Genomic DNA, 25,753 nt, shown 5'->3' on the forward strand with positions numbered 1-25,753 from the left:
TCGCCAGTGAATCAATGCGCAAACAAATTTCAGGCTTGCAGCCGGTTGTTGTTGAATTCATCGCACGATATTTCGACTGGGCACCTACCAGTCATCTTCAAGTGACCCATCAAAGACTGGCGAAGACTTGCTCTTCCACCATATACATCACGCAGTGGGTATTCCGCACGTGCATCAAAATTCAAGTTGGCTGATGGACCACACATTCCGGCAACAATGCCCTGGCTGGTGGAACTGCGGAATTTAGCTGTCCACTGTGTTACCTGTCACCGCAGCCCTTGGTGCACTCTGTTGACATTAATTAGAACAAATTGTGGAAATGATGGGGTTCCATGAACTCCCCAACTGATAGCTGATATCACAGTTCATCAGATTTTCTGCCAGGTGAATTTCCACTGATTTTTTAATGTTGGAGTCCCAAAACCACACACACTGTGAAAGAATGCTGCACTGAGCATCAACATTGCACTCACCTTTTGCATACAATCAAGTCTGCCATTGCTGAACACTGTCTTTCGACTGGACAGTCAGTGGGGTATGATTAAACGTAGATTCTGAACAAAGAAACATGTTTTTGGGATTACATTATTGAAGAATCTGAGGAAATATGCTGGAGGAAAATCTGATGAACCGTGATAACAGTTGGACAGTGCATGGAAACCCATCATCTCCATGATTTATTCTAATTGAAAATGACAGAATGTGTGAATAGCCACGGTGAGTGGTAATGCAGAGCACAGCTGAGTTCCACAGTTCACCAGTGAGGTGCTGCCTCCGGGAAGTGCGGTCTACCTGTCAACTTGAATTTTGTCGAATGCACGGGATACACACCACACTATATAGGGTGAAACGGAACAAGTCTTTGATGGCTCATCTGAAGATGTCTGGCAGGTGCTCAGTTGAAATATCTACTTCTACATCTACATCTACATCTACATCCTCACTCCGGAAGCCACCTGATGGTGTGTGGCGGAGGGTACCTTGAGTACCTGTATAGGTTCTCCCTTCTATTCCAGTCTCGTATTGTTCGTGGGAAGAAAGATTGTTGGTATGCCTCTGTGTGGGCTCTAATATCTCTGATTTTATCCTCTGGTCTCTTCGCGAGATATACGTAGGAGGGAGCAATATACTGCTTGACTCCTCAGTAAAGGTATGTTTTCGAAACTTCAACAAAAGCCCATACCGAGCTACTGAACATATCTCTTCCACTGGAGTTTATGTATCATATCTGTAATGCCTTATTCATTACTGAATGATTCTGTAAAGAAGCGCGCTACTCTCCGTTGGATCTTCTCTCTCTCTTCTATCAACCCTATCTGGTACGGATCCCACACCGGTGAGCAGTATTCAAGCAGTTGGTGAACAAGTGTACTGTAACCTACTCCCTTTGTTTTTGGACTGCATTTCCTTAGGATTCGTCCAATGAATCTCAGTCTGGCATCTGCTTTACCAATGATTAATTTTATAAGGTCATTCCATTTCAAATCACTCCTAATACCTACTCCCAGGTAATTTATGGAATTAACTGCTTCCAGTTGCTGACCTGCTATATTGTAGTGAAATGATAAAAGATCTTTCTTTCTATGTATTTGCAGCACATTGCACTTGTCTACATTGAGATTCAATTGCCATTCCCTGCGCCATCCGTCAATTCGTGCAAATCCTCCTGGATTTCAGTACAATTTTCCATTGTTACAACCTCTTGATATACTTCAGTGTCATCCTTAAAAAGCCTCAGTGAACTTCTAATGTTATCCACAGTGTCATTTATATATATTGTGAATAGCAACGGTCCTACGACACTCCCTTGCGGCACATCTGAAATCACTATTACTTCAGAAGACTTCTCTCCATGCTGTGTTCTGTTATCTAGGAACTCTTCAATCCAATCACACAGTTGGTCTGATAGTCCATATGCTCTTACTTTGTTCATTAAACGAGTGTTGGGAACTGTATCAAATGCCTTGCAGAAGTCAAGAAACACGGCGTCTACCTGAGAACCCGTGTCTATGGCCCTCTGAGTCTCGTGGATGAACAGCACGAGCTGGGTTTCACACGATCATCTTTTTCGAAACCCATGCTGATTCCTACAGAGTAGATTTCTAGTCCCCAGAAAAGTCATTATACTCGAACATAATACGTGTTCCAAAATTCTGCAACTAATCAATTTCAGAGATATAGGTCTATAGTTTTGCACATCTGTTCGACATCCCTTCTTGAAAACGGGGATGAGCTGTGCCCTTTTCCAATCATTTGGAGCACTATGCTCTTCTAGAGACCTACGGTACACCGCTGCAAGAAGGGGGGGGGGGGGGGGGCAAGTTCCTTCGCATACTTTGTGTAAAATCGAACTGGTATCCCATCAGGTCCAGTGACCTTACCTCTTTTGAGTGATTTTAATTGTTTTTCTATCCCTCTGTCATCTGTTTTGATATCTACCATTTTGTCATCTGTGCGATAATCTAGAGAAGGGACTACAGTGCAGTCTTCCTCTGTGAAACAGCTTTGGAAAAAGACATTTAGTATTTTGGCCTTTAGTCTGTCATCCTCTGTTTCAGTACCATTTTGGTCACAGAGTGTGTGGACATTTTGTTTTGATCCACCTACCGCTTTGACATAAGACCAAAATTTCTTAGGATTTTCTGCCAAGTCTGTACATAGAACTGTACTTTTGAATTCGTTGAATGCCTCTCGCGTAGCCCTCCTCACATTACATTTTGCTTCGTGTAATTTTTGTTTGTCTGCAAGGCTTTGGCTATGTTTATGTTTGCTGTGAAGTTCCCTTTGCTTCTGTGGCTGTTTTCTAACTCAGTTGTTGTACCGCGGTGGCTCTTTTCCAACTGTTATGATCTTGCTTGGCATATACTCACCTAACGCATATTGTACGATGGTTTTGAACTTCGTCCACTGATCCTCAACACTATCTGTACTTGAGATAAAACTTTTATGTTGAGCCATCAAGTACTCTGAAATCTGCTTTTTGTCACTTTTGTTAAACAGAAAAATCTTCCTACCTTTTTTAATATTTCTTTTTACAGCTGAAATCACTGATGCTGTAACCGCTTTATCGTCACTGATTCCCTGTTTTGCGTTAACTGTTTCAAATAATTCGGGTCTGTTTGTATTCAGAAGGTCTAATATGTTATCGCCACGAGTCAGTTCTCCGTTTAATTGCTCAAGGTAGTTTTCAGGTAATGCACTTAAAAAAATTTCACTGGATTCTTAGTTCCTGCCACCCATTATAAACATTTGAGTCTCCCAGTTTATATCTGGTAAAGTAAAATCTCCACCCAAAACTATAACATGTTCGGGAAATCTACTCAAAATATTTTCCAAATTTTTCTTCAGATGTTCTGCCACAACAGCTGCTGAGCTGAAGGGCCTATAGAGACATCCAGTTACCATGTTTGAGCCTGCTTTAACTGCGACCTTCACCCAAATTAATTCACATTTCGGGTCTCTGTCAATTTCCTTTGATACTATTGCACTTTTTATCGCTATAAACATGCCTCCCCCTTCACTGTCCAGCCTGTCTCTGCCATATACATTCCAATCAGAGTTAAGAATTTAATTACTATTTATGTCTGGTTTCAGCCAACTTTCTGTCCTTAGTACTATGTGGGCATTGTGACCATTTATTAATCAGAGCAGGTCTGTGACCTTTCTATAGATGCTCCTGCAGTTTACTATTACCACATTAATATTGTCATTCCCTGTTGCGTTTCGCCTACTGCTACCTTGTCGTGTCTCAGGAGGTGTCTTGTCGGGCCTAGGGAGGGAATTCTCTAACCTGAAAAACCCACATGTGCACTCCACACATACTCCACTATCCTTGTAGCCGCTTCCTGAGTGTAGTGTGTGCCTGACCTATTCAGGAAGATCCTACATTTCTCCACCCGATAGTGGAGGTTGAGAAATTTGCAGCCCAGATCTCCGCAGAATCGTCTGAGCCTCTGGTTCAAGCCTTCCACTCGGCTCCAAACCAGAGGACCGTGATAGGTTCTGGGAACGACACTACAAATACTTAGCTCAGATTCCACACCGCGAGCAACGTCTTCTGCCTTCACCAACTCCACCAACCGTCTGTATGAACTGAGGATGACCTCTGAATCCAGACAGCAGGAGTCATTGGTGCTAACATGAGCACAATTTGCAATTTGCATTCGGGTGCTCCCTGTGCTCTCTATCACTGCCAGCAGGGCCTCCTCCACGTCTCGGATGAGACCCCCCGGCAAGCAGACAGAGTGAACACTGGCCTTCTTCCCTGACCTTTCCGCTATTTCCCTAAGGGGCTCCATCACCCGCCTAACATTGGAACTCCCAATCACTAATAACCCCCCCCCTCCCCCTCCCCGTGTGCCTGCTTGGACCTTCCTGAAGGAGCGACCACATGTCCATTCACAGTACCAGAGCATGCTCACCAGCACAATTCAAGGGACTTAGGAACCTGCTACAACATACGTGCCATTTGGCTTCTCCCACCCAACACATCCTTTCATCCCGCCATCCCCCTGGACTGAACTTACGTTAACCAGCCTCACTCCCATTTACTCTTCAGTCATCTCCTTTTTCCCTCTCCTCTTTAGCCATTCACACTGTTATGTCCTAGCCAGTAATGCCACCCGAGCCCGCTGCCAAAAGGTTGGCAGCATCAAAGTTCGGACGCCGTCCGTATAAGCAGGGCCAGCGATACAGGAAATCGCCGCAAGTCTGCGCGCGCCACCGCTGGCTTCTGGCTTCTTAAGCGCTGGAGTCGCGAGCGCTAGGACAGTTCTGTATTCGCCGCTCAGTTGTATACTCGCCACCGAATTGTGTACTTGCTACTCAGTTGTGTGTTCATCGCGGCAGAGTTGTTGTTTATCGTCAGCCGACGCTGACCTAGCCGCTCCGACTCGAACTAGACAGATTTCTGTAGACACCGAGTTCACTACTGTGTTTCTGTATCTTCATGAATAAAGATAAGTACCGACTTATTTAATCAGAGTGTTTGGGGTTTCATCTTTCTGTTTACTGTTCCAGCGGACCGGTCGGCCCGCTATTAAAAGTGTGGCGGTGACTTCGTAAGCCATTTCTACAGCCAAGTGTTTGTCGCTACGAACACCGCCACAAAACTGGCGACGAGGTCTTCCGAACTCGTGTGCAGGGCTGGTTCAACTTGTTCTTGTTATACTAATTCTAGCGATAAACTTTTGGGGGCTGGTTTAATTTGTGTTCACTATGTCTGCCGAATTACAACAGTTGATCTTGTTACAGAGTCAGCAAATACAAAGTCTGGTGGAAGCAATCGCCAAACAAGCGGCTAATCCTCCAACACAAAAGGAACAAGCACAGGCAGCACCACAGTTCCGGGCTTTTGATGAATCCAGAGAAGAATGGCGAGAATATTTCGCGCAGTTGCAGGCGCACATGACAGTCTACAAAATCACAGGTACTGAGCGGCAGCTTTATTTAATTTCCACTGCAGGCGTGGAAGTCTATCGACTACTTTGTAAGTTGTTCCCGGAATCCCAGCCAGAAGCTTTAGACTATGACGTTGTTGTTAACAAGCTTGCTGAGTATTTCGAGTCGCGAGTTCATGTGGCAGCAGCCAGATTCAAGTTCTTCAGATTAAAGAAACTGCCACATCAATCTAATAAACAGTGGTTAACAGATTTACGGGGCCTCACCCGTCAGTGCCGATTTAATTGTGTGTGTGGAGCTTCCTACAGTGATGTCATGCTACGAGACGCTATTACTCAAAACATTGCAGATTCTCGTATTCGTGCTGCTATCTTAAAGTTGCCTGACCCGTCATTAGAGACGGTGATGAACATCATTGAAGCCCAAGATACTTTTGACTATGCTGAGTGTGAATTAGATCAGCCATGTATTTCTCAAATTGCCTGTGCTAAGCAAGTTATGTCACGCACGCGGCCCCACCGGCAGAGTCAGACTGTAAACACTAGCCGGCCGCGGCGTGTTACACACATTCGTCAGCCGCGTGTGCAAAATGATAGAGTTAAGTCTTGCCCTAAATGTGTTCTTGCACATCCTCGTGAACGTTGCCCGTTAAGAAACACGGTTTGTCACTTTTGTCAAAGGAAAGGACACATCCAGACTGTTTGTTTGCGTAAAAGCAAGAACAATTCTAGTGCTGCCCAGCCCATGGATATTCATGTTCTTCAAAGCCAGCCCGCCCAGAAGGTCGCGTTTAAAGACTCTTCCACGGTTCGTGTGGGTAATAAACTTGTTCGCAATAAGCCACCCACCCAGCCCTCTGCTATGCGCCCCAAGTGTCATTCAAACACTGTAAAAAGTAATGTACAGACTGCAAGTGAAGCGGGAGTTGTTGTTCCACCCGCCCAACCCACGAGTTGTCGTAAGCAGCGAACACGCGCTAAACGCGCTGATTTTGTGTCTTCCGCCTCCACTGCACCAATCCAGAGACAGTGTAATAAACTATTTGTGAAGCTACGCATCCGGGATAAGACCTTCAATTTTCAATTAGACACTGGTGCGTCTGTGACTCTCATAAATAGTGCTACATATGCGGCTATCGGCTGCCCTAAACTTTCAGCGGCAAAACATTCTTTGGCTACTTATAGTGGAGAACGAATGCCTGTGTTAGGTGTATGTAGCGTGCCAGCCACATTCTGTGGCAATACAAAAACAGTTTCATTCACAGTGCTCCGCGCTACAGACAGTGTAAACATTTTCGGATTAGACTGTTTTGACTTGTTTGGCCTGTCTATCCAAGACAATGTGTTGCAAATTAATTCTGTTGTTGTTCCTCAAGACAGCATAACCGAGTTGTGTAAACGATACAGTGACATATTTAAAGACGAACTAGGTTGTGCTGCGAACTTTTCCGCTCATATTACGTTAAAAGATAATGCTCAGCCTCGATTTTGTCGTGCTCGTCCAGTGCCTCACGCCCTCCGGGCACCTGTAGAAGATGAACTTCGTCGTTGGCAAAACAACGGTGTTATTCAACCCGTTTCAGCGAGCCAGTGGGCTTCTCCCTTAGTTATTATAAAGAAACCGTCTGGCAAGTTACGTTTGTGCGCTGATTTTAAGTCGACAGTTAATCCTCAGACTGTCATTGATTCTTTTCCTTTGCCTAGACCGGACGAGCTGATGGATAAGTTAGGGGAAGCTCGTTTCTTTTCCAAAATTGATCTCCGTGAAGCATATTTGCAATTGCCCCTCGACGAGCAATCACAACAGTATTTTGTCATAAACACGTCGTTGGGGTTGTTCCGTTTTCTGCGTTTGCCTTTTGGTTGTGCATCAGCTCCGGCTGTTTTTCAGCGTTTTTTGTCACAACTTCTGGCTAATGTGCCATCGTGTTGCAACTATTTAGACGATATTGTTGTGTCCGGTCGGACGCCTGCTTGCCTACGTTGCAACATCGATAAATGTTCATTTTTCCTTACGGAATTGGAGTATCTGGGACATGTTATTAATGCTCAAGGCATTCATCCCTCCCAGTCACATTTAGCAGCTATTCGTGATTTGCCCGCCCCTCGCAATCTGCATGAATTGCAAGCAGTTCTTGGCAAATTGACGTATTATCTTAGGTTTATACCTAATGCATCACAGATTGCTGCACCGTTGCATCGTCTCCGCCGTAAGAATGTTCCGTTTGTGTGGTCAGCTGATTGCCAATCAGCCTTTCAGCAGCTTAAAGAGGCCTTATTGAATGATCGTTGTCTGGTCCATTACGACCCTAACAAGCCTCTGGTGTTAGCTTGTGATGCCTCTTCTTTCGGCCTCGGTGCTGTGTTGTCTCACCGAGTCGGTAACACCGAACGTCCTATTGCGTTCGCATCTAAATTGCTAAACAAAGCTCAGTGTAATTATAGCCAATTGGACAAGGAAGCGTTGGCTCTTGTGTTCGGTGTCCCAAAATTCCATCACTACCTCTATGGTAGACCATTCTATTTAGTAACAGATCACAAGCCTCTGACGTCACTGTTTCATCCGTCTAAACCAGTTCCTCAGCGGACAGCTCAGAGACTACAACGTTGGGCTCTTTTGTTATCACAATACCAGTATGAGATACTGTATCGCCCTACAGCTCAGCATGCAAACGCTGACGCGCTTTCTAGATTGCCGATTGCTGCGGATGATGTCTTCGATTCCTCTGAAGACTCTTGCCATCAGATTGACGCCGATGAGCATCAATCCCTCCGGGATTTTCCGATTGATTATCGTCAGGTGGCACGTGAGACAGCTACGGATCCTCATCTGAGTTTACTATTACGTTTTGTTCAACGTGGTTGGCCGTCCAAGGCAAAGGACATATCGGAACCTGTGGTTCGTCGCTATTATCCGCAACGTCATCTGTTGTCTGTTTCGCACGGAGTTTTGCTGTTACGCACCGAGAATGACCAGCTTCGTGTAGTGGTTCCCCAAGTGCTCCAATCCAAGGTCCTCGACTTGTTGCATCAAGGTCATTGGGGAGTGGTCCGCACCAAGCAGCTTGCCCGCCGTCATTGTACATGGATCGGCATTGATAAGCAGATTACGCAGATGTCTACAGATTGTTCGACGTGTGCCGAACACCAAGCTGCTCCGCCTCAACGCTATTTTGAGTGGGCACGCCCTGCCGGTCCCTGGCAGCGAGTCCATATTGATTTCGCTGGTCCATATTGGCATTCTCGTTGGCTCATCGTGATAGATGCATTTAGTAATTTTCCGTTTGTTGTGCCCATGCAGTCTACAACGTCTGCACAAACTATACAGGCGTTGACTTCAATTTTTTGTATTGAGGGTCTTCCAGAAGTTTTAGTGTCTGACAATGGTCCACAATTTACCTCTGCTGAATTTGAAAGTTTTTGTTCTGCCAATGGCATTCGCCATGTTCTTACTCCGCCGTTCCACCCTCAATCGAATGGTGCAGCGGAACGTTTGGTACGCACATTCAAGGATCATATGGACCGCCTTCGTGCTACGCACTCTCGTCAGCAGGCCCTCATCACGTTCCTGTCGTCGTACTGGACCACGCCACGCGACGGCCCTTCGCCTGCGGAGCTTCTCCACGGCCGTCGTCATCGCACCCTACTACGGTTGTTGCACCCCCCCGCCGCTTCTGAGCATCGCACGCGTTTTCAGCGCAACGACGCCGTTTTTTTCAGAGTTTATCACGGTCGCCGTCGTTGGGAACGTGGTACAGTGATAAGTGTCCCGGGTCGCGGTTTTTATACTGTTCAAGGTGCTACTGGGGTGCACAGGAGGCATCAGAACCAGTTGCGCCGCGCTGGCCGCCCGGATTCTGCCGCTCGTTCTTTGTCCACAGATTTGGTCCGCGGCGGGTTCCAGCCGCGCCTTCCGACTTCGCTGCCGTCCCAAGGGCAGCAGCAGCAGCAGCAGCCGTCGCCGCTACCACGCCGACAGCCCGTCCCGTTGATGCCTCCCGCGCAGCTTCATTCGGGAGCGCCCCAGGTGGTCGCTCCGGCGCCTGCGGTCCCTCTTCAGTCGCCACCGCCTTCGGAGCAGATGGACGTCGACCCCTCAGCCGGGCCGCCTTCCCAAGCGGTGGCTGTGCAGCCTGTCCTGCAGCCGCTTTCCCTGGGCACCCCCAAGGAGTCTGACACCGCAGCGCCTTGTCCGGCGCCCACTCAGCAGCCGTCGACGCAGCGTCAGGAGACGCTGCCTCTCTTCGTGGGTCCCGACGCCCCGTCGCGTCCAGTACCAGAAGCTGCGCCCGTGGTCACAGGCGTGCACCCTGACCTCGGTTTTCAGTCGGTGTTTCCCGAGGCCCCGCGCAGCCAATGCTGGGGTGCGGACCGGGGACTGCCACCGACAACAGTCTCCGCCCCGGTCTCTTCTGCTACGCCTGCGACCAGACCCCTCCCCCGCCGTCGACGCTCGCCACGTCATTATTCAACGACGGTGTGACGATTTGGGGGGGAGGAGTGTTATGTCCTAGCCAGTAATGCCACCCGAGCCCGCTGCCAAAAGGTTGGCAGCATCAAAGTTCAGACGCCGTCCGTATAAGCAGCGCCAGCGATACAGGAAATCGCCGCAAGTCTGCGCGCGCCACCGCTGGCTTCTGGCTTCTTAAGCGCTGGAGTCGCGAGCGCTAGGACAGTTCTGTATTCGCCGCTCAGTTGTATACTCGCCACCGAATTGTGTACTTGCTTGTCAGTTGTGTGTTCATCGCGGCAGAGTTGTTGTTTGTCGTCAGCCGACACTGACCTAGCCGCTCCGACTCGAACTAGACAGATTTCTGTAGACACCGAGTTCACTACTGTGTTTCTGTATCTTCATGAATAAAGATAAGTACCGACTTATTTAATCAGAGTGTTTGGGGTTTCATCTTTCTGTTTACTGTTCCAGCGGACCGGTCGGCCCGCTATTAAAAGTGTGGCGGTGACTTCGTAAGCCATTTCTACAGCCAAGTGTTTGTCGCTACGAACACCGCCACAAAACACACATCTTTTCATCCTACATAGTTGTGTTTATCTTTATACTATATAACTCTTTACTTCTATATGCATCCTCTTTGGTTTGAAGCTGGCACAGTACTTAACAGTAGAATATCTTTGGCTTCCCTCTGAAAACCATGCCTCCATCCTTGCTACCCTCTCTGTTAACCTTTCCTGTTGCTTCATAACCTGGGTTGTGAGTGACTGAATCCATTTTCCCTTCTTCCCTTTTTTCCCCTCTCTCCTCCCTGATGATGGAACAAAGTTCCGAAAGCTAGGAATGTAAATTTTCTGTTCAGTTTTGTGTATCTATCGGCTGTACTGAGCTGAGGTAAGTACTGGCCAGCCCCTCTATCTCTTTGTTAGTATTTGTTTCACATCTTTATATAAGATTTTCCATTAATCATTTAGAATTTTAATATGTATATTTCTTACCCAAACAGTTTCTTTACAGAACGACCATTTTGTGTCTCCCTCTTTCAGGGACAGGGATGAGTCCATTCCTCTGAGCACAAGAGATATCCCTTCTCTCAAACGGCATCTTTGTTTTCAGTTTTGCCACAGTTGTATCCATACACTAACCTTCTAGAAGCTGCTGTATCATGTAAATCTTCCGACCATGTCAGCGACCCCACTCAGCCGTTTCTTCTCCCATCTTCTGAACCACTGGCAGATATGGCTCTCTCTCACTCCCTTGAATTCTGCTGCTCCACTGTCTTCAAAATTGTATACAAATCAAACTGTAAGTCTGAGTTAAATGCTGATCACATCAATTAAATGGAAATTTTCTACTGCATATTTTCGATCCTAGTACCCATAATTTATTCTTTATGTTAACTTACATTATAATGAAATTTAGTTTTGGTGATGAGCGTGGCCACTGCCTTGTGTCATGTGATTAACATTTAACAATATGCAACATGAGACAACTTGTACGATGTTTTCTTCTCAGCAAAAGGCCTTGAATGTAAATGAGGATCAAAAATTGTTTTGTATCACTCTTAGATGCAGAATGAAATGTTTATATTTGATATGACTGACACCGAAACATGCAAAGCTTCAGAATAGAGAACAAACATCTGTAGACAAAAATTCAGGCTATGTGTGAGCCTATTGTGAAGTCTATTGTCAGAACTGCACCATACTAAGTGGATTAAAATGCTTTATCAAACCTTAATGTCTTCAGAGTCTGATCAGAGACATGAACGTGCAAGTGTGAATACAGATAAGGACTTGTGTGTGGATAGGGATAGCATACCTCTACCAATATGATATAAGCATCACCACCAGCATATGAAACTACTAATGGAGACACACATCTTTCTTGTAATATTTGTAGTGGTGTCGATAATGTTCATAGAATGTAACAGTGGTAACTCAGCAACTATTTGCACCAGTACCCTACAACAAACTCCATTGCAATTTATGTCTTTTCTACTATCACAGTAGTACTAATAGCGTAGTACTAATAAGTTGAAAAATGTATTTGGGATGATATTAAACATTATTATTATTATTTAAGCTAACTTCATGAGTTCCATTCAGTATAAACAACTCTCTGTTGCACGTCTTCTTATGGGAAATATTCATGGTGAGAGATTCCATTGAATCACGTGGTGTACAAAGTGACGTATATTGTGCAAAAATTAATAAAATGCATTTAAGTACTACTCTAGGTTTCGGTAATACTTTACTTAATTTGAATGTCATTTTGTAAATTAGTATCTGGTATGTTGTTGTGCTCTTCAGTTTGTAGACTGGTCTGATGCAGGTCTTCATGCTACTCTGTCCTGTGCAAGCCTCTTCATCTCTGAATATACCTACACATGCACACACATGCATGCATGTAGCTACATTGTACCAATGAAACACACAATGCCAGGGCTACAGTGTGGCAGGTAGTTTGGCATGAAGAGTTGTGTTGGGTGGGATGGATAGAGGGAGAAAGAAGCAGGAAGGAGGGGAGTATTGGAGATGGGTAGCTGATGGCTCAGAGGGAGGCAGTAAGTGTATAGGGTAGGAATGCAACACACAGGGAGTTTGTGCAGCACATGATAAAATGAGGTGGAAAATGGATTGGGAGGAGGTGACAGGACACAGGAAGGGGAGATTGTTGGGTAGAAGATGTGGGTATAGTGAGTTAGCAAAGATTGAGGCCAGGAGGGTTAAGGGAGTGGAGGATATGTTCAAAGGATAAATCACATTTGCATAGTTCAGAGAACATGATGGGATGAAGGATCCAGATGGCACCAGTTGTGAAGCAACTATTGAACTCGAGTGTTTTGTGCTCAGCAGTGTGTTCTGCCAGTGGGTGGTCAGCTCTGCTCTAGGCCACGGTTTGGTGATAGGCATTCACTCTTTTGGACAACTGATTGGCGGTCATGCCCACATAAAATGCTGTGAAGAAATTGCAGCAGACACAGATGCTTCCACAGGTTTCCCTGCACCTATCAGTATTGGGTAAGCCTGTGACAGGACTAGAGTAGGATCTGCAGGGTGGGAGACTCAGGCAGGTCTCGCACCTGGATCTTCCACGGGGATATATGACCCCTTTGGCAAAGGGTTGGGAGTGGAAGTGGCATAAGGATGGACCAAAATGTTTTGTAGCTTTGGTGGCGGCTGAATAACACTTCAGGAAGGGTGAGAAGGATTGTGGGTAGGATTACCTCATATACAAGCCTGGTGATAGTTAAATCCTTGACAAACAACTTGGTTCATTTGTTCCAGGTTGGCAGGATATTGGGTAATGAGAAAGGGGGGGGGGTACTCTTTTACCTTTTACAGCTGGTTCTTGGGGGATGTGGGATTAGGGTGTATTTGAGAATATGGTGCCGTTAATCTGTTTGTGGACTGGGTTTGGTGGATGGTGCCTGTCTGTGAAGGACTAAGACTGTGAGCAAAGGAATTCTCATCACTACAAATACACTTTCCACAGGTGGGTATGAGAAATGGCAGCTATTTTTTGTGTGGAAGAGATGGCAACTGTCAAAATGCAGTTACTATTGGTGGTTAGTGGGCTTGAGATGGACAGAGGAGTGGGTGGAGCCATCAGAAGGATGTCAGTGTGTGTTTGTCTTGGGTCCAGATCTTGAAGATATCATCAATTAACCTGAACCAGATCAGGGATTTGGCAAATACTTTCGTTATTTGCAGTATTATGTAGAGAACTTAAAAAAAAATCATTCACATAGCTTATGAAGGGATATGGAGCACTGGAGCACTGAGGAACACCAAAATCTGTATGTCTTATTCTTGACCATCTCATCTCTAGTACTTCTCAATTTTCTTATGTAATTTCTCAACACTGTTGTTTAACATTAAATATGTTGCTAGTCATTGCATGGGTTTTCCAATGACACCACCTATTGTAATTTATGACAAGACTGCATCAAGATGTTCTGCGTTGAGAGGTCAGTTAATAGTTCTGCTGCTGACGTGGGACTTGAACCATTTCTCAAACCTGGAAATCCCTTAATATATCTGCGTTGTTGTAATGTTCCAAGATGCTTTTTAAGATAGTTTCTCAACCAGTTTGCTGTATGCGGTTTCATGCAGACACCACTTTCAACAGTATCTATAAAGTAATGAGTAAAAATATTGCTAAGTAGAAGGGAATCAGAAGTGGTATAATTATTCACAGTTAATTCTACATTATTAATATTAATTTATGTTGCATGGTTTCTGATTATATTTATAACTGACCAGCAAGACTACAAAATTTTACCTTAGCATCCCATAGGAAACTTCCTGACAGATTAAAGCTGTATGCCGGACCGAGACTCAAGATTGGGACCCTTGTCTTTTGCGTGTAAGTGCTACCCAAGCACAACTCGTGAACTGTACTCACAGGAGAACTTCTGTGAATTTTGGGAGGTAGTACATGAGGAACATGTGGAAGTAAAGTAGTGAGGACAGGTTGTGAGTCTTGCTCCAGTGCCTCAGATGGTAGAGCACATGTTCACAAAAGGCAAAGGTCCTGGGTTTGAGTCCCAGTCCAGCACACAGTTTTAATCTATCAAGAAGGTTCTTGAGAACTCTCATGTTTGTTGCACTACTTCAGATGTTGTATGGATGTCATCACTAGCTGAGTGAATACATTCAACAAATCTTGTGGAAGTGTTTTCACTGTCAGAGTATAATGATGTGTAATGCTGTGGCTGATCATTGCATTTGAAGCAACCTCTTTCACCAATGTGCACAATCCAGAGTGAATGCTCACCAAGGAATATGCCATGTATGTTCATAACACCTGCCAGCTTTGACCAGTGCAATTCGGTATCCTCAACAAAATTCTTCAGTGACTGGAAACCAAGTTCCTCATGTGTAGAGGTGTCCATTGAGTCTGGGAACAAGTATTTTTCTCTCATTTTCTTTCATGACATCATCTTTTGTGTGCTGAATGTAAACAAGCAGCAGTGAATGAAATCCAACATTGACCAGTTTATCATCCCATGAAAGGAAAAAATCTCACAGCAATCACTCTTTCTCCTCACCCCTTATGATCAGGTATGTCATGAAAAGCATAACAGTATCATTGCACACTTATATTTAAATGAGGAAATCTGACTGTGCCACAACTTCCAAAAATGCTCTCCTTATTCTGCACCTTTGTATTTTGTACTTCACAATGTCTTGTGAGTACAAGTCGTGAGTCATGCTTGGGTAACTCAGTCGGTAGACTACCTGCCCGCAAAAGGCAAAGGTCCTGAGTCGAGTCTGTGGCACACAGTTTTAATCTTCCAGGAAGTTTCATGTCAACACACACTCTGCTCCAGAATGAAAATTTTATTCTGGAAATATCCCCCAGGCTGTGGCTAAGCCATATCTCCACAGTATTCTTTCTTCCAAGAGTGGTAGGCATTCAGGCTTTGCAGGAGAGCTTCTGTGAAGTTTGGAATATAGGAGATGAGATACTGGTGGAAGTAAAGCTGTGTGTTTGGGTTTTGAATCATCCTTGGGTAGCTCAGTTGGTTGAGGTAAGGCAAAGGTCCTGAGTTCGAGTCTTGGTCTAGCACATGGTTTAAATCTGCCAGGAAGTTTTGTACCAGCACACACTCTGCTGCAGAGTAAAAACTTCATTTAGGAGCTTCATATATGTTGGGTAATTCTTTTCTGCATTCAATCTCCTAGCTTATTTTCAGACCTGATATTTGTGCTGCTTCTAGAATTGTTTATATAACTTGTAGTTAGTCTGTGCAAGCTATACAATTTTCAGAACTTTTGTTATAACATATAATGGCAAAGGTTTTTATTTTAAAGGTGGATTTTTATAGATATTATTCACTTTTTTTGAATGTGATTGGTACTGTTTTTGTCCAGTGAGGACTTCTAAGAGGAGGTTCCATTTATTGTTGACCCACGACTGTGTCTACGTATAGCAATTATGTGCAGATAGATATCTTTTGTGTTTGTACATTTTTCTTGGTTTTAATTTGGTATTGCAATATCTGCTGAGATGATGTGGTCATAATGATCTATTAAAATACCGTTTGTGTTAACTGTACTGCAGGTACTTGTCATCATAGATCTTTAACCTCATAAGATAGGATGCAATATGTTAAAGTTTGCTTTCCTGACAATCATGAGAAGTGTTCATTTTCAGATCTCCGGGTATGGTGTTATTTAAATTCCTACACCATGGCATTAATTTATTCAAAACTCCATCAAAAGATTTCAGGAATGAATTAAGTTTTCCAGATGAGGGTATGTATCTACCAACAACAAAGAAATAAATAGAGTGAAACGTGAATTGAAATTTTGACTCTTTGTCAACATAAAACTTATTCACGCATGACACTTTCCCTGTAGTGGATAGAAGCTTATGTTTTCTCAAGTATATGATGATGCCACCTACTTTATCACGTGTCATGCAGTAAGATGTTTCTAGCTTATAATTTGAAATAGTGAATGTTATCTACTGATTTCTGGTGTTCTGTTACAAACTACTGTAGATGGAGTCAGTCCTGTAATAAATGATGCAAAAGCATCTCATTAACATCTTGTACTTATAACGCAAAAATGATAGCGTACTCTTTCATGAACTTAAGGATGTATGAGGCATATATGAAACATATTTTCATTTTCCAGGCCTTTATTGTGTTTCTTCATGGGATCAGAACATCAATTTTTGGATTTGGCATTGTTAATGTTAGAGTATGGCCAGATGCATTTTCTGTCACCAGCCGCAAATGTTTGAGTCTAGTATTATCTCGTGTAAAAGTGTGCAAATATTTTCTGTACATTTAGAAATTGTGTAACTGAGGTAGGACATGAGAAGCAGCCTGGTATTCTCTTGTTGAATGTTAGAAACTGCCTAAAAACTACATCTGTGCTAATTGGCGCTCTGAATCTCATTGTTAATCCACCAGGTGAATTCCAGCCTGCTGATGTGTGCGGATAACCACGTGGGTCCATAAATGAAACACACACGCTGGTGTTATCTCATGTAGCACCAATGCAGTGTTTATTTGTCCTTAAAAAAAAGGTCACGTTTGTCTTGCATGTGCATTGCTTCAGTGACATAGTATTTCAGGATTAACTCTCCCAAGAAATTGTAATTTTTGTCCTTGAGATGAATGACCTCTGTAACATTACATTGCACATTCAACTTATTGTTTACTATTTCTAGAAACTGTGTTTGTTACCAAGTCCTTCCCTAACCTACTGAGATGTAGATGATGGGTCATATGGAATTTTATTCCTGTGCAGCTTATGTCAGCAAATGTTATATTATTAAATCTTGTGTATGTATTTTGTATCTCCTTATTTACACATGACCAGTCTGCTTACTCGTTATGATGCTTCTCAGTGTGTGCAGTCTTCTTTTGTCAAGATCACTAGATCTTTTGTTTCATTACTTGCTACATTGTTCGTTTCCACTAAGATCAAGAAAAAGTCTTTGTTTGATAATGGTGACATCCGAACAGAAAGCATCCCATAGAAGTTGCTGCCTGGAATTTTGTGCCTAGTTTCACTGTACTGGTTATATTTTAATGTACGACTTCTATTTTGAAACTTTGCAGCTAAGATTTGCCCTTCCATATAGAATTATTTTACATTTTTTGACAGTTTACTGATTTTAGGCATAATAGTACTTTGGTGCTGTGTGATGACACTGTTTTGTCTTTTGCCCATAGTTGCTGATAACGTCGTATGAGAAATTCTTTCAGATCACTTCATTATCAGTGACCACACTATGATAGCATTATTTTTATAATACTGAAAATGTCTGTGTCATGCTTTGATTTCAGTTTAGTTTTTCTTCTCATGTGATTCGAGACTGCTCATTGCACTCTCACAGTCTGTAACTAAAAGCCCATAAAAGGGGTTTGGATTTTCATGTACAAATTTGTGTTGCATGCACTGTTTACATGATTACGGACTTCTTACATGTTGTATTTGTGTGTAACTTCCATCCACTTTCAGAAGCAGATTAGATACTTGCACAACTTCTAGCATATTCAGCTTACTTTTTCCTACATGACATTTCAAAGTGTCCATTTTCAGTGCATGAATTGTAAACTGTAACCTCTATGCATTCAACTTCGTGATTTTCACATGCTTTCTTTGTCATGGGGAAAAATTAACATTTTTATGAAGAGAAATGTGATCAACATACACATTGGATGCCATCTTGATCTTATCTGTGTATTTTTCTCTGGCATTTCAGTGAGTTCCCTTTCACATTATGGCAGTGGCATGACTGCAGTTCTCAAAATCTCTGTACACAAAAATTTGGCGTTTTTTTCTTTGTACATCTTGCACGGCTGTAATCAGACATGATTGGTATGGTTGGTATGGGCCCCACACACAACTGCACTACTACATATGATGTCTTACCAGGAAAAAGTACTCTTCTTGCTTCACCTTTCGCAACCAGCCCTCCAAGATTCTTGTCACTTCCAAGAAGACCCTGTTTGCCTTGCAGCCCACCCCACTTTCATGCATTTGTGTTTTCAGCCAAAATAATTAGATGGAAACTTTGGTTCCCTACAGGTCAAATGTTGATCGATGCCTGGCTGGGTAAAGGAAAAGCCAACCTCAGGGTGAGTGATGTTCCTATACCACAGTTCAGCCGTGAGAATTGTGAGGCAGTGGTGGCATATTTATTGATCCAAGGGTTCCTGCAAGAAGATTTTCATTTCACCCCATATTCAACTCTTAGTTACATCAAAAGAGGTAGGTATTTAGCTTATCACAGTTTTGAAGATACCCTTTTGATGAAGAAATTTTAAATTTTTGGATAAAATAATCATCATTTTCTAAAATTTTTGAGAAGGTAATGTACTCCATGATTGTTGCCCACCTGTATAGTAATTGGGCAGCCTACTTAGCCAATCACAGTTTGGATTTCAAAAGGGCGTATTCTATTGAGTCAGCTTTTTATACATTTATACCCACATAATACAATCATCAAATGATAAAGTATAATCAACTGGGATCTTCTGTGACATGTTGAAGGCTTTTGATCATGTCAGTCTTTATATTCTATTAGAGAAGTTAGGTTTTCATGGCATGCATAACTCACCTAATACCAAACAGTGTTGTGAAGCTGAGCAAAGCAGCATCATCAGAGAAGATAGTAAATGATGTTTTTGTGATAGTTACTGAATAGTTTTGCATAAAGGGCTAACTTTAAACTTTAAAAAACACAGTTCATCCAGTTTTGTACTGTCAAAAATATCCCACCTAGTATGCCAACAATAAATAATAGAGTAGAAAATAATAAGTGCTTAGATGTACATGTTGATGAAAACTTAAACTGGAAAAACCATTTAACTCAGCTACTTTTGCCACAAGAATAATTGCCAACATTGGGAAACAGAAGTCAGTAAGATAACATATTTTGCATATTTTATTTCGTTGATGTCTTGTGGGATAACATTCTGCAGTAACTTCTCAATTAGGCTAAAAGTATTTATTGCACAAAGCAAGATAATTAGAATTATGTGTGGAGTTCACATGTGTACATCTTGCAGGGATCTCTTTAAGCAGCTAGGAATACTAATGACAGCCTACAGTAGGTCTACATTTATTCACTTATGAAATTTGTAATCAACAATCCATCTAAGTTTAAGATGAACATAGATATTGACAAGTACTACACTAGAAGAAAAAAATGATCTGCATTATGCTTCAGGGAATGGCACTTTATCACCAAGTGGGGTGAGATACGCAGCTATAAAACTCTTTGGCAATATACTTGTGGAAATAAAATGTCTGGCAAGTGGCAGAAATGTTTTCAAATGTAGATTTAGCAACCTCGTCTATATCATACAGGAATTCTTAAGTAGAGATAGACATTTTTAAATAAAAGCACCTGTAAATGACCAGCACATAGCCTTATAATTATTATATTTTATTTTTTTAAATTTTTTAGTTTTTTGCATTTGTTCTGTTGAAATATTGCATATAATAAGGTTTATTGTGAATTTAATGTGTATAACAAGTAACTAATTAAACTAAAAAAAGGTGTTTTCTGTAATAAATTAAAGTTATATGTTAAATCCAGTTACTGGACAACAGTCCTGACACCATGCATTTAAAATAGATAAGCTGTTGCACCACAGTTTGGAGTCCACATTAAACTGTAGGTCCCCCAGTAACAGATGAGGTAAGTCAGTGTAAAGGCTGAAGGAAGGTAATGGCATACCATCTCCATTAGGAGGAGAGGGCAAATTAATGCCTGAACATAATTCGTGAGTTATCTTGTTTTATTATTTTGACAGAAACTTAAAATCCTGAGCATACTTGGGCTATTTAAGGACAGATCTTGCGGAGGGGGGACCACTTGTATCTGTTTCAACACTTATAATTAAGTGTGCGGCTGTTGAGTTTCGGTTCAGGTTGTTGCCACTAGGTATCCTCTTTACTGTGTACGGCTTTGGATACTTGACAACAAAACACGCACTTTCAGCCCCTCTCCTGTGGTGTTGTCAATTCGACACTTTCAACAGAGGATGGCGATAATGATTCTGAGTTTGACGTTGAATATAGCAGCTCAGAAAGTGAAGTAGAAATTGATGTTACTTCATTAGAGCTGAAAGTGACAACAGTTTGTCAGTTGAATGACAAGTGCTTGCCAGTGGTACGAGATAAATACACCCACTGAGCTTCAGACAGCTTCTCCATGATTTTTGTTCACATTAAACCATTGTAAAATACATGGTTAGACTTCATAGTTACACAGAAACTAAAAAATAACTTCAAGTTTCAGGATATTTTAGTGAAAGTCCAGTGCATGAGTATACTACGGATTTTATTATTGGTGAGATTCAATTTTTTTTAACCCATTATTTTGAGCTTTGAAAGCTATCTTTATATTCTGTGTGTAATGCCCTTCATTATAGGATGTTTTTCACCAGTAAAGAAATGTTTTTGTAACATAATTTGAAAAAAAAAGTCATTAAGTGAAGCAGTTGATAAATTTGAAAAAAAAAAAGCAAAGTTTAGTTAACTTACAAAAGTTGTTCAAGGAGATGAAGTATTTATCTAAAGCTGATATGAAGTTAGACTGGCCAGTTGTGTTACCAAAACAAAAAATTAATTTAACTGGATAGATAAAAAATCTACTCACCAAGCGGTGACAGAACACACATGTAAAAGACAATTGTAATTGTCAAGCTTTCGGAGCCAGTGGCTCCTTCTTCAGGCAGAAGGGTTGAATTGGAAGGAAGAGGGGTGAAGGAAAAGGACTGGAGAGGACTAGGAAAAGAGGTACACTTCAGGAAAGTCACCCAGAACCATCGATTAGGGGAGACTTACCACACAGGATGAGAAGGAAAGACCGATTGTTGGGGCTGCATCGGATGAGATTTGAAAACCTGAGAACTTAAAGGTTTAAGACGGGATAACATGCAGACAGAGATTACTGCTTAAATATCATGCATGAGTTAATAAGGGGGGAAAACTAAGTGCATTGTACATAACAGAGGTGGGAGGGGGGCAGTGAAAAATATATGGGTGAGACAATGAAAGATGTAGAAAACTAAACTAGAGTGAAGCAAATAGTAGTTACTGTGAAGAAATGCTGAGACAGAAGAAATTAACATAAATTAAGGCCAGGTGGGTGGCGAGAACCAAGGACATGATGTGCTAGTTCCCAACTGCGGAGTTCTGAGGAACTGGTGTCTGGGGAAGAATCCAGATGGAACATGGGGTGAAGCAGGCGCTGAGGTCACAATTGTCATATTGTAGAGCATGCTCTGCAGCAGGATATTGCGAGTTGCCAGTATACACCATCTGCTTATGCCCATTCATCCTAATTGATGATTTGGTGGTAGCCATGCCAATGTAGAAGGCCGAGCGGTGTTTACATAACAGCTGGTATATGACGTGTGCCGTTTCACAGGTGGCTCTTGCTTTGATAGTATATGTTTTGCCAGTTACAGGGCTTCTATAGGTGGTGGTAGGAGGGTGCATAGGGCAAGACTTACAGCGGGGACGGTCACAGGGGTAGGAGCGATAGGGTAGGGAAATTGGTTCAGAAGGAGCATAGGGTCTGACAAGAATATTGTGGAGATTGGGAGGGTGACAGATAACTATTCTAGGTATGGTGGGCAAAGTTTCAGACAGAATGGATCTCATTTCAGGGCATGATTTTAGGAGTTTGTGGTCCTGTCGAAGTAGCTGATTAACACATCCCAGACCAGGATAATACTGAGCCACCAGTGATGTGCTCCAAAGTTGTTTTTTGGAGGGATCAGCAGTAACAGGATTGGATGTGATGGCCCAGGAAATCTGCTTTTTAACTAGGGTGGGGGTGTAATTATGTGCAGTGAATGCTGAAGTGAGAATGGTGCTATATTGCTGTAAAGAGCCTGCATTCGAACAAATACATTTGCCTCAGATCCCAAGGCTTTATGGGAGGGAATGTTTGACATGGAAAGGATGGCAACTGTCAAAATGCAAGTACTGTTGTTTATTGGTAGGTTTAATGTGGACGGAAGTGTATAGCTGGCCTTCGGTGAGGACAAGATCAACATCAAGGAACGTGGCATGTGATTTGGAATAGGACCATGTGAAATTTAATTGGGAGAAGGTAGTCAGAGATTCCAGGAATTTTAGCAGGTCAGCCTCACCATGAGTCCATATGGTAAAGATGTCATCAATGTATCTAAACCAAACCAGGAGCTGAAGACTTATGGATCCCAGGAAAGTGCCCTCCAAGCGACCCATGAAACGGTTGGCATTTGAGGGAGCCATCCTGATTCCCATGGTCGTACCCCTGGTCTGTTTGCACGTCTGTCTGTCAGAGGTGAAGTAGTTGTTGGGAAGTATAAAGTTGATTAAGGTGAGTAGGAAGGATGTCGTAGGTTTGGAAATGTTCAGCCGCAGCTGACCATGTATGTGGGGGCTGTTGGTATAGAGGGAGATGGTGGGAGTGGGACGGGCATGGATTTCAGACGATCTAGGACATGGTTGGTATCTTTGATGTAGGAAGGGAGTCTTTGTACTGTGGGTTGCAGGTGTTGATCAACTAAAGCAGATATATGTTTAGTGGGTGCTTTGAAGCCAGCAACTATAGGATGGTCAGGATTATTGGGTATGTGGATCTTAGGAAGAAGGTAAAAGGTGTGGGTGTGTGGTTTGAGTGGGGTGAGAAGCTCTATGGATTGAAGTGTTAGCCCTTGTGAGGGGCCTGATGTTTTAAGGAGGGACTGCAGGTCAATTTGAATCACAGGGATGGGATCTTGATGGCAGACACTGTATGTAGAGGTGTCAGGCAGCTGGCATAGACCTTCACTAACATACTCCTTTTGGTCAAGTAATGCAGTGGTAGACCCTTTGTCTGCTGGGAAGATAATGATGGAGTCATCAGCATTTAGGGAATGTAGAGTCTGGAGTTCTGTAGAGGACAGGTTAGGGTCATGTTGTAGGGAAGATGTTTGAAATGTCTCATAATAAACATAGAATGTCAATGCTGTGTAAGGTAGTGATGCACTGCAGGAATTCTTGATTTCACCTAATCAGTGAGAAAATTCCACTACCAAATACAAAGATGTCTGATTTAACTATGAATGGTTGTACTGTGTTGTGGAAGATGGCCAGTGGTTTGTAGGTCTTGAGTGAAGGTGGTTTGAAACTCAAACACTGCATTAAATTTGTTGATGGTCAGAGCTAAGTGTTTAATTCTCTGTGTTCACATAGGTCTACATTATCAGGACAAATCCTTGATAGAGAAGTACACATGGTAAGAATATGTTTTTGACATGAGTAACATTCTAGTTTGAAGAATACTTTAATGTAAAAATTGAAAGCTTTCTGACAGCATGTTGTAAATTAGGCAGAGCAGTTGTCATAAGCTGTGATTTGCAACTAAGATATCTAAAGAAGAAAAAGCAAACAAGAAGAGATGTACAAGAAAGTAGTGTGTACCAGTCTCTTGGCATCCCACTACAAAATGTTTCCAGTGGATGAGGGTTCTGGACTTGGGTTGACCGGGGCAACAGTCAAATACCTTCTGGCTCCAGAAATAGGCCAAGGCGGCACGGGAAACAGGCAGTATTGCATTATCCAAAATAGAATTTCAAGAAGACTTCGAAGATAGAGCACAGTCACCATACGTAACACATCAAGAATGAAATGCATAGTATCTAAACAACTTTAACAATTGTTGCATGCAATCTTCAAGGTGTTGCAATTTTAATGAGCAGTGTTGTATGCAGTGTTGGATCACAAGCCTTGCCACATCTCATATTATGAGCATATGCCAGACATTGGTGACACATAATTTGATTGGTTGATTCAATGGAGCATGTACCACTTCTTTACTTGAGTAATAGTCTCACATGTTTGCTGAACACATGTCACACTAGTTTTTGGTAAACGGGGTGTATACTTCTCCTTGTGCTGCTTTCATAGAATTTAGCAATGTTGAGTAATCTTCCTGTATGAAGAAACATTTGAAGAGTCTGTTAATGGTGATGTACATTTTCCCCTGTTTTTGCTTATCATTTGAAAAATTTTTGTAATTTAATTACTGATGTGATTTTTTTTTTTTTTTTTTCCAGGGCCGAGGGCAGCAAGTGTGTTGGCAAACAGCTACTGTATAAAGATGGCCGTCCCTGGCAAGAAGCTCCCAATGCCAGCCATGGTGAAACCTGCACTTGTGTCATCTGGTGCAGCTGAGAGAGAACCAGGAGCATACAAAGAGAAGTGTACAAATAATAAGACTACAATTGTGATAAGTCCTGATAGGGAAACGGATGTGAAAAAGGAAAAAATGAAACAGGGTGGTGGGCACTCGAAGTTGAATGGTGGTCCGAGTGCTTCCTCTGTAAAGAAACGTAAGAGTGATCATGAAACATTGTCCAACAAAAAACACAAATCAGAATCAAAATCTGATGTGCTTAGTAGTTCTTCTAATCATATTACCAAGAAATCAGATTTCATACCTACAAGCAGTGTTGAAACTGTGACGTTAGAGGACTCTGATAGTGAAGAGGCACCTGTTTTGAAGAGCACATCATTTTCGGCCAAGAAGCACAAGAAATATATAAGTTCAGGTAGCAGTGATGAGGACTTGGAATGTGGTCGAAATATGACCAAATGAGACTGTAATATGGCTATTTTTGTTACAAATGTATTGTGTAAAATACTGAAATATTAATATCCATTGCATTTTTCTAAAAGTAATTTACATATTTATTTATTTATTCATTCTGAATCATTCCATTAATGTGGAATAAGAAATAGTCAAACAAACTTTGTGTTGTGACTTAGCACGACAGCCAAGTCACAACGAGAGGAAGCCGAAAGGCACGCGTTAAGCTCACGCAGATTGGCGTGAGGTCTGGAACAGTTAAAAGGAAATGAGAACTTAGAAAATGGATGCGGTTGCTGTAATACTTAACTTTAATCCACATTTGTAGAACATCGCTCTTGATGATACATGCTTCACAATATTAATTATCAAAGCTATGGCGCCTTGCTAGGTCGTAGCCAATGGCTTAGCTGAAGGCTATGCTAACTATCGTCTCGGCAAACGAGAGCGTAGTCGTCAGTGAACCATTGCTATGAATGTCGGCTGTACAACTGGGGAGAGTGCCAGTACGTCTCTCTAGACCTGCCATGTGGTGGCGCTCGGTCTGCTATCACTGACAGTGGCGACACGTGGGGCCGGCGTATACTAATAGACCGCGGCCGATTTAAAGGCTACCACCTAGCAAGTGTGGTGTCTGGCGGTGACACCACACTTTGATTTGTATATTTTCAACCTCAGCTTGAGTATTTTGTGTATTATACAAGTAAATATGCAATAAGTAGATAGATCAAATTGAAGTGTATTGTGACATCATTTAATACTGTCAGTCAGCTTCCAAAACAAGAATAGCATGATC

General features: G+C 42.5%; 1 protein-coding gene across 7 annotated transcripts in view; it reads left to right on the forward strand.

The window, feature by feature from the left end:
• LOC124776905 (ATP-dependent DNA helicase Q1-like) overlaps positions 1-25,049 on the forward strand; it is a 126,288-nt gene extending 101,239 nt beyond the window's left edge. For all 7 annotated transcript variants that reach the window (XM_047252109.1, XM_047252106.1, XM_047252107.1 and 4 more), the window contains 2 exons: positions 18,408-18,590; positions 24,425-25,049. In XM_047252109.1, the coding sequence (XP_047108065.1) occupies positions 18,408-18,590; positions 24,425-24,966 (725 nt within the window). In that variant the 3' untranslated portion in view covers positions 24,967-25,049. The remainder of the gene's footprint in view (positions 1-18,407; positions 18,591-24,424) is intronic.
• Positions 25,050-25,753: the final 704 nt, after the last annotated feature.

Source organism: Schistocerca piceifrons, chromosome 2, assembly GCF_021461385.2.
Source record: "Schistocerca piceifrons isolate TAMUIC-IGC-003096 chromosome 2, iqSchPice1.1, whole genome shotgun sequence".
NCBI lineage: Eukaryota > Metazoa > Arthropoda > Insecta > Orthoptera > Acrididae > Schistocerca > Schistocerca piceifrons.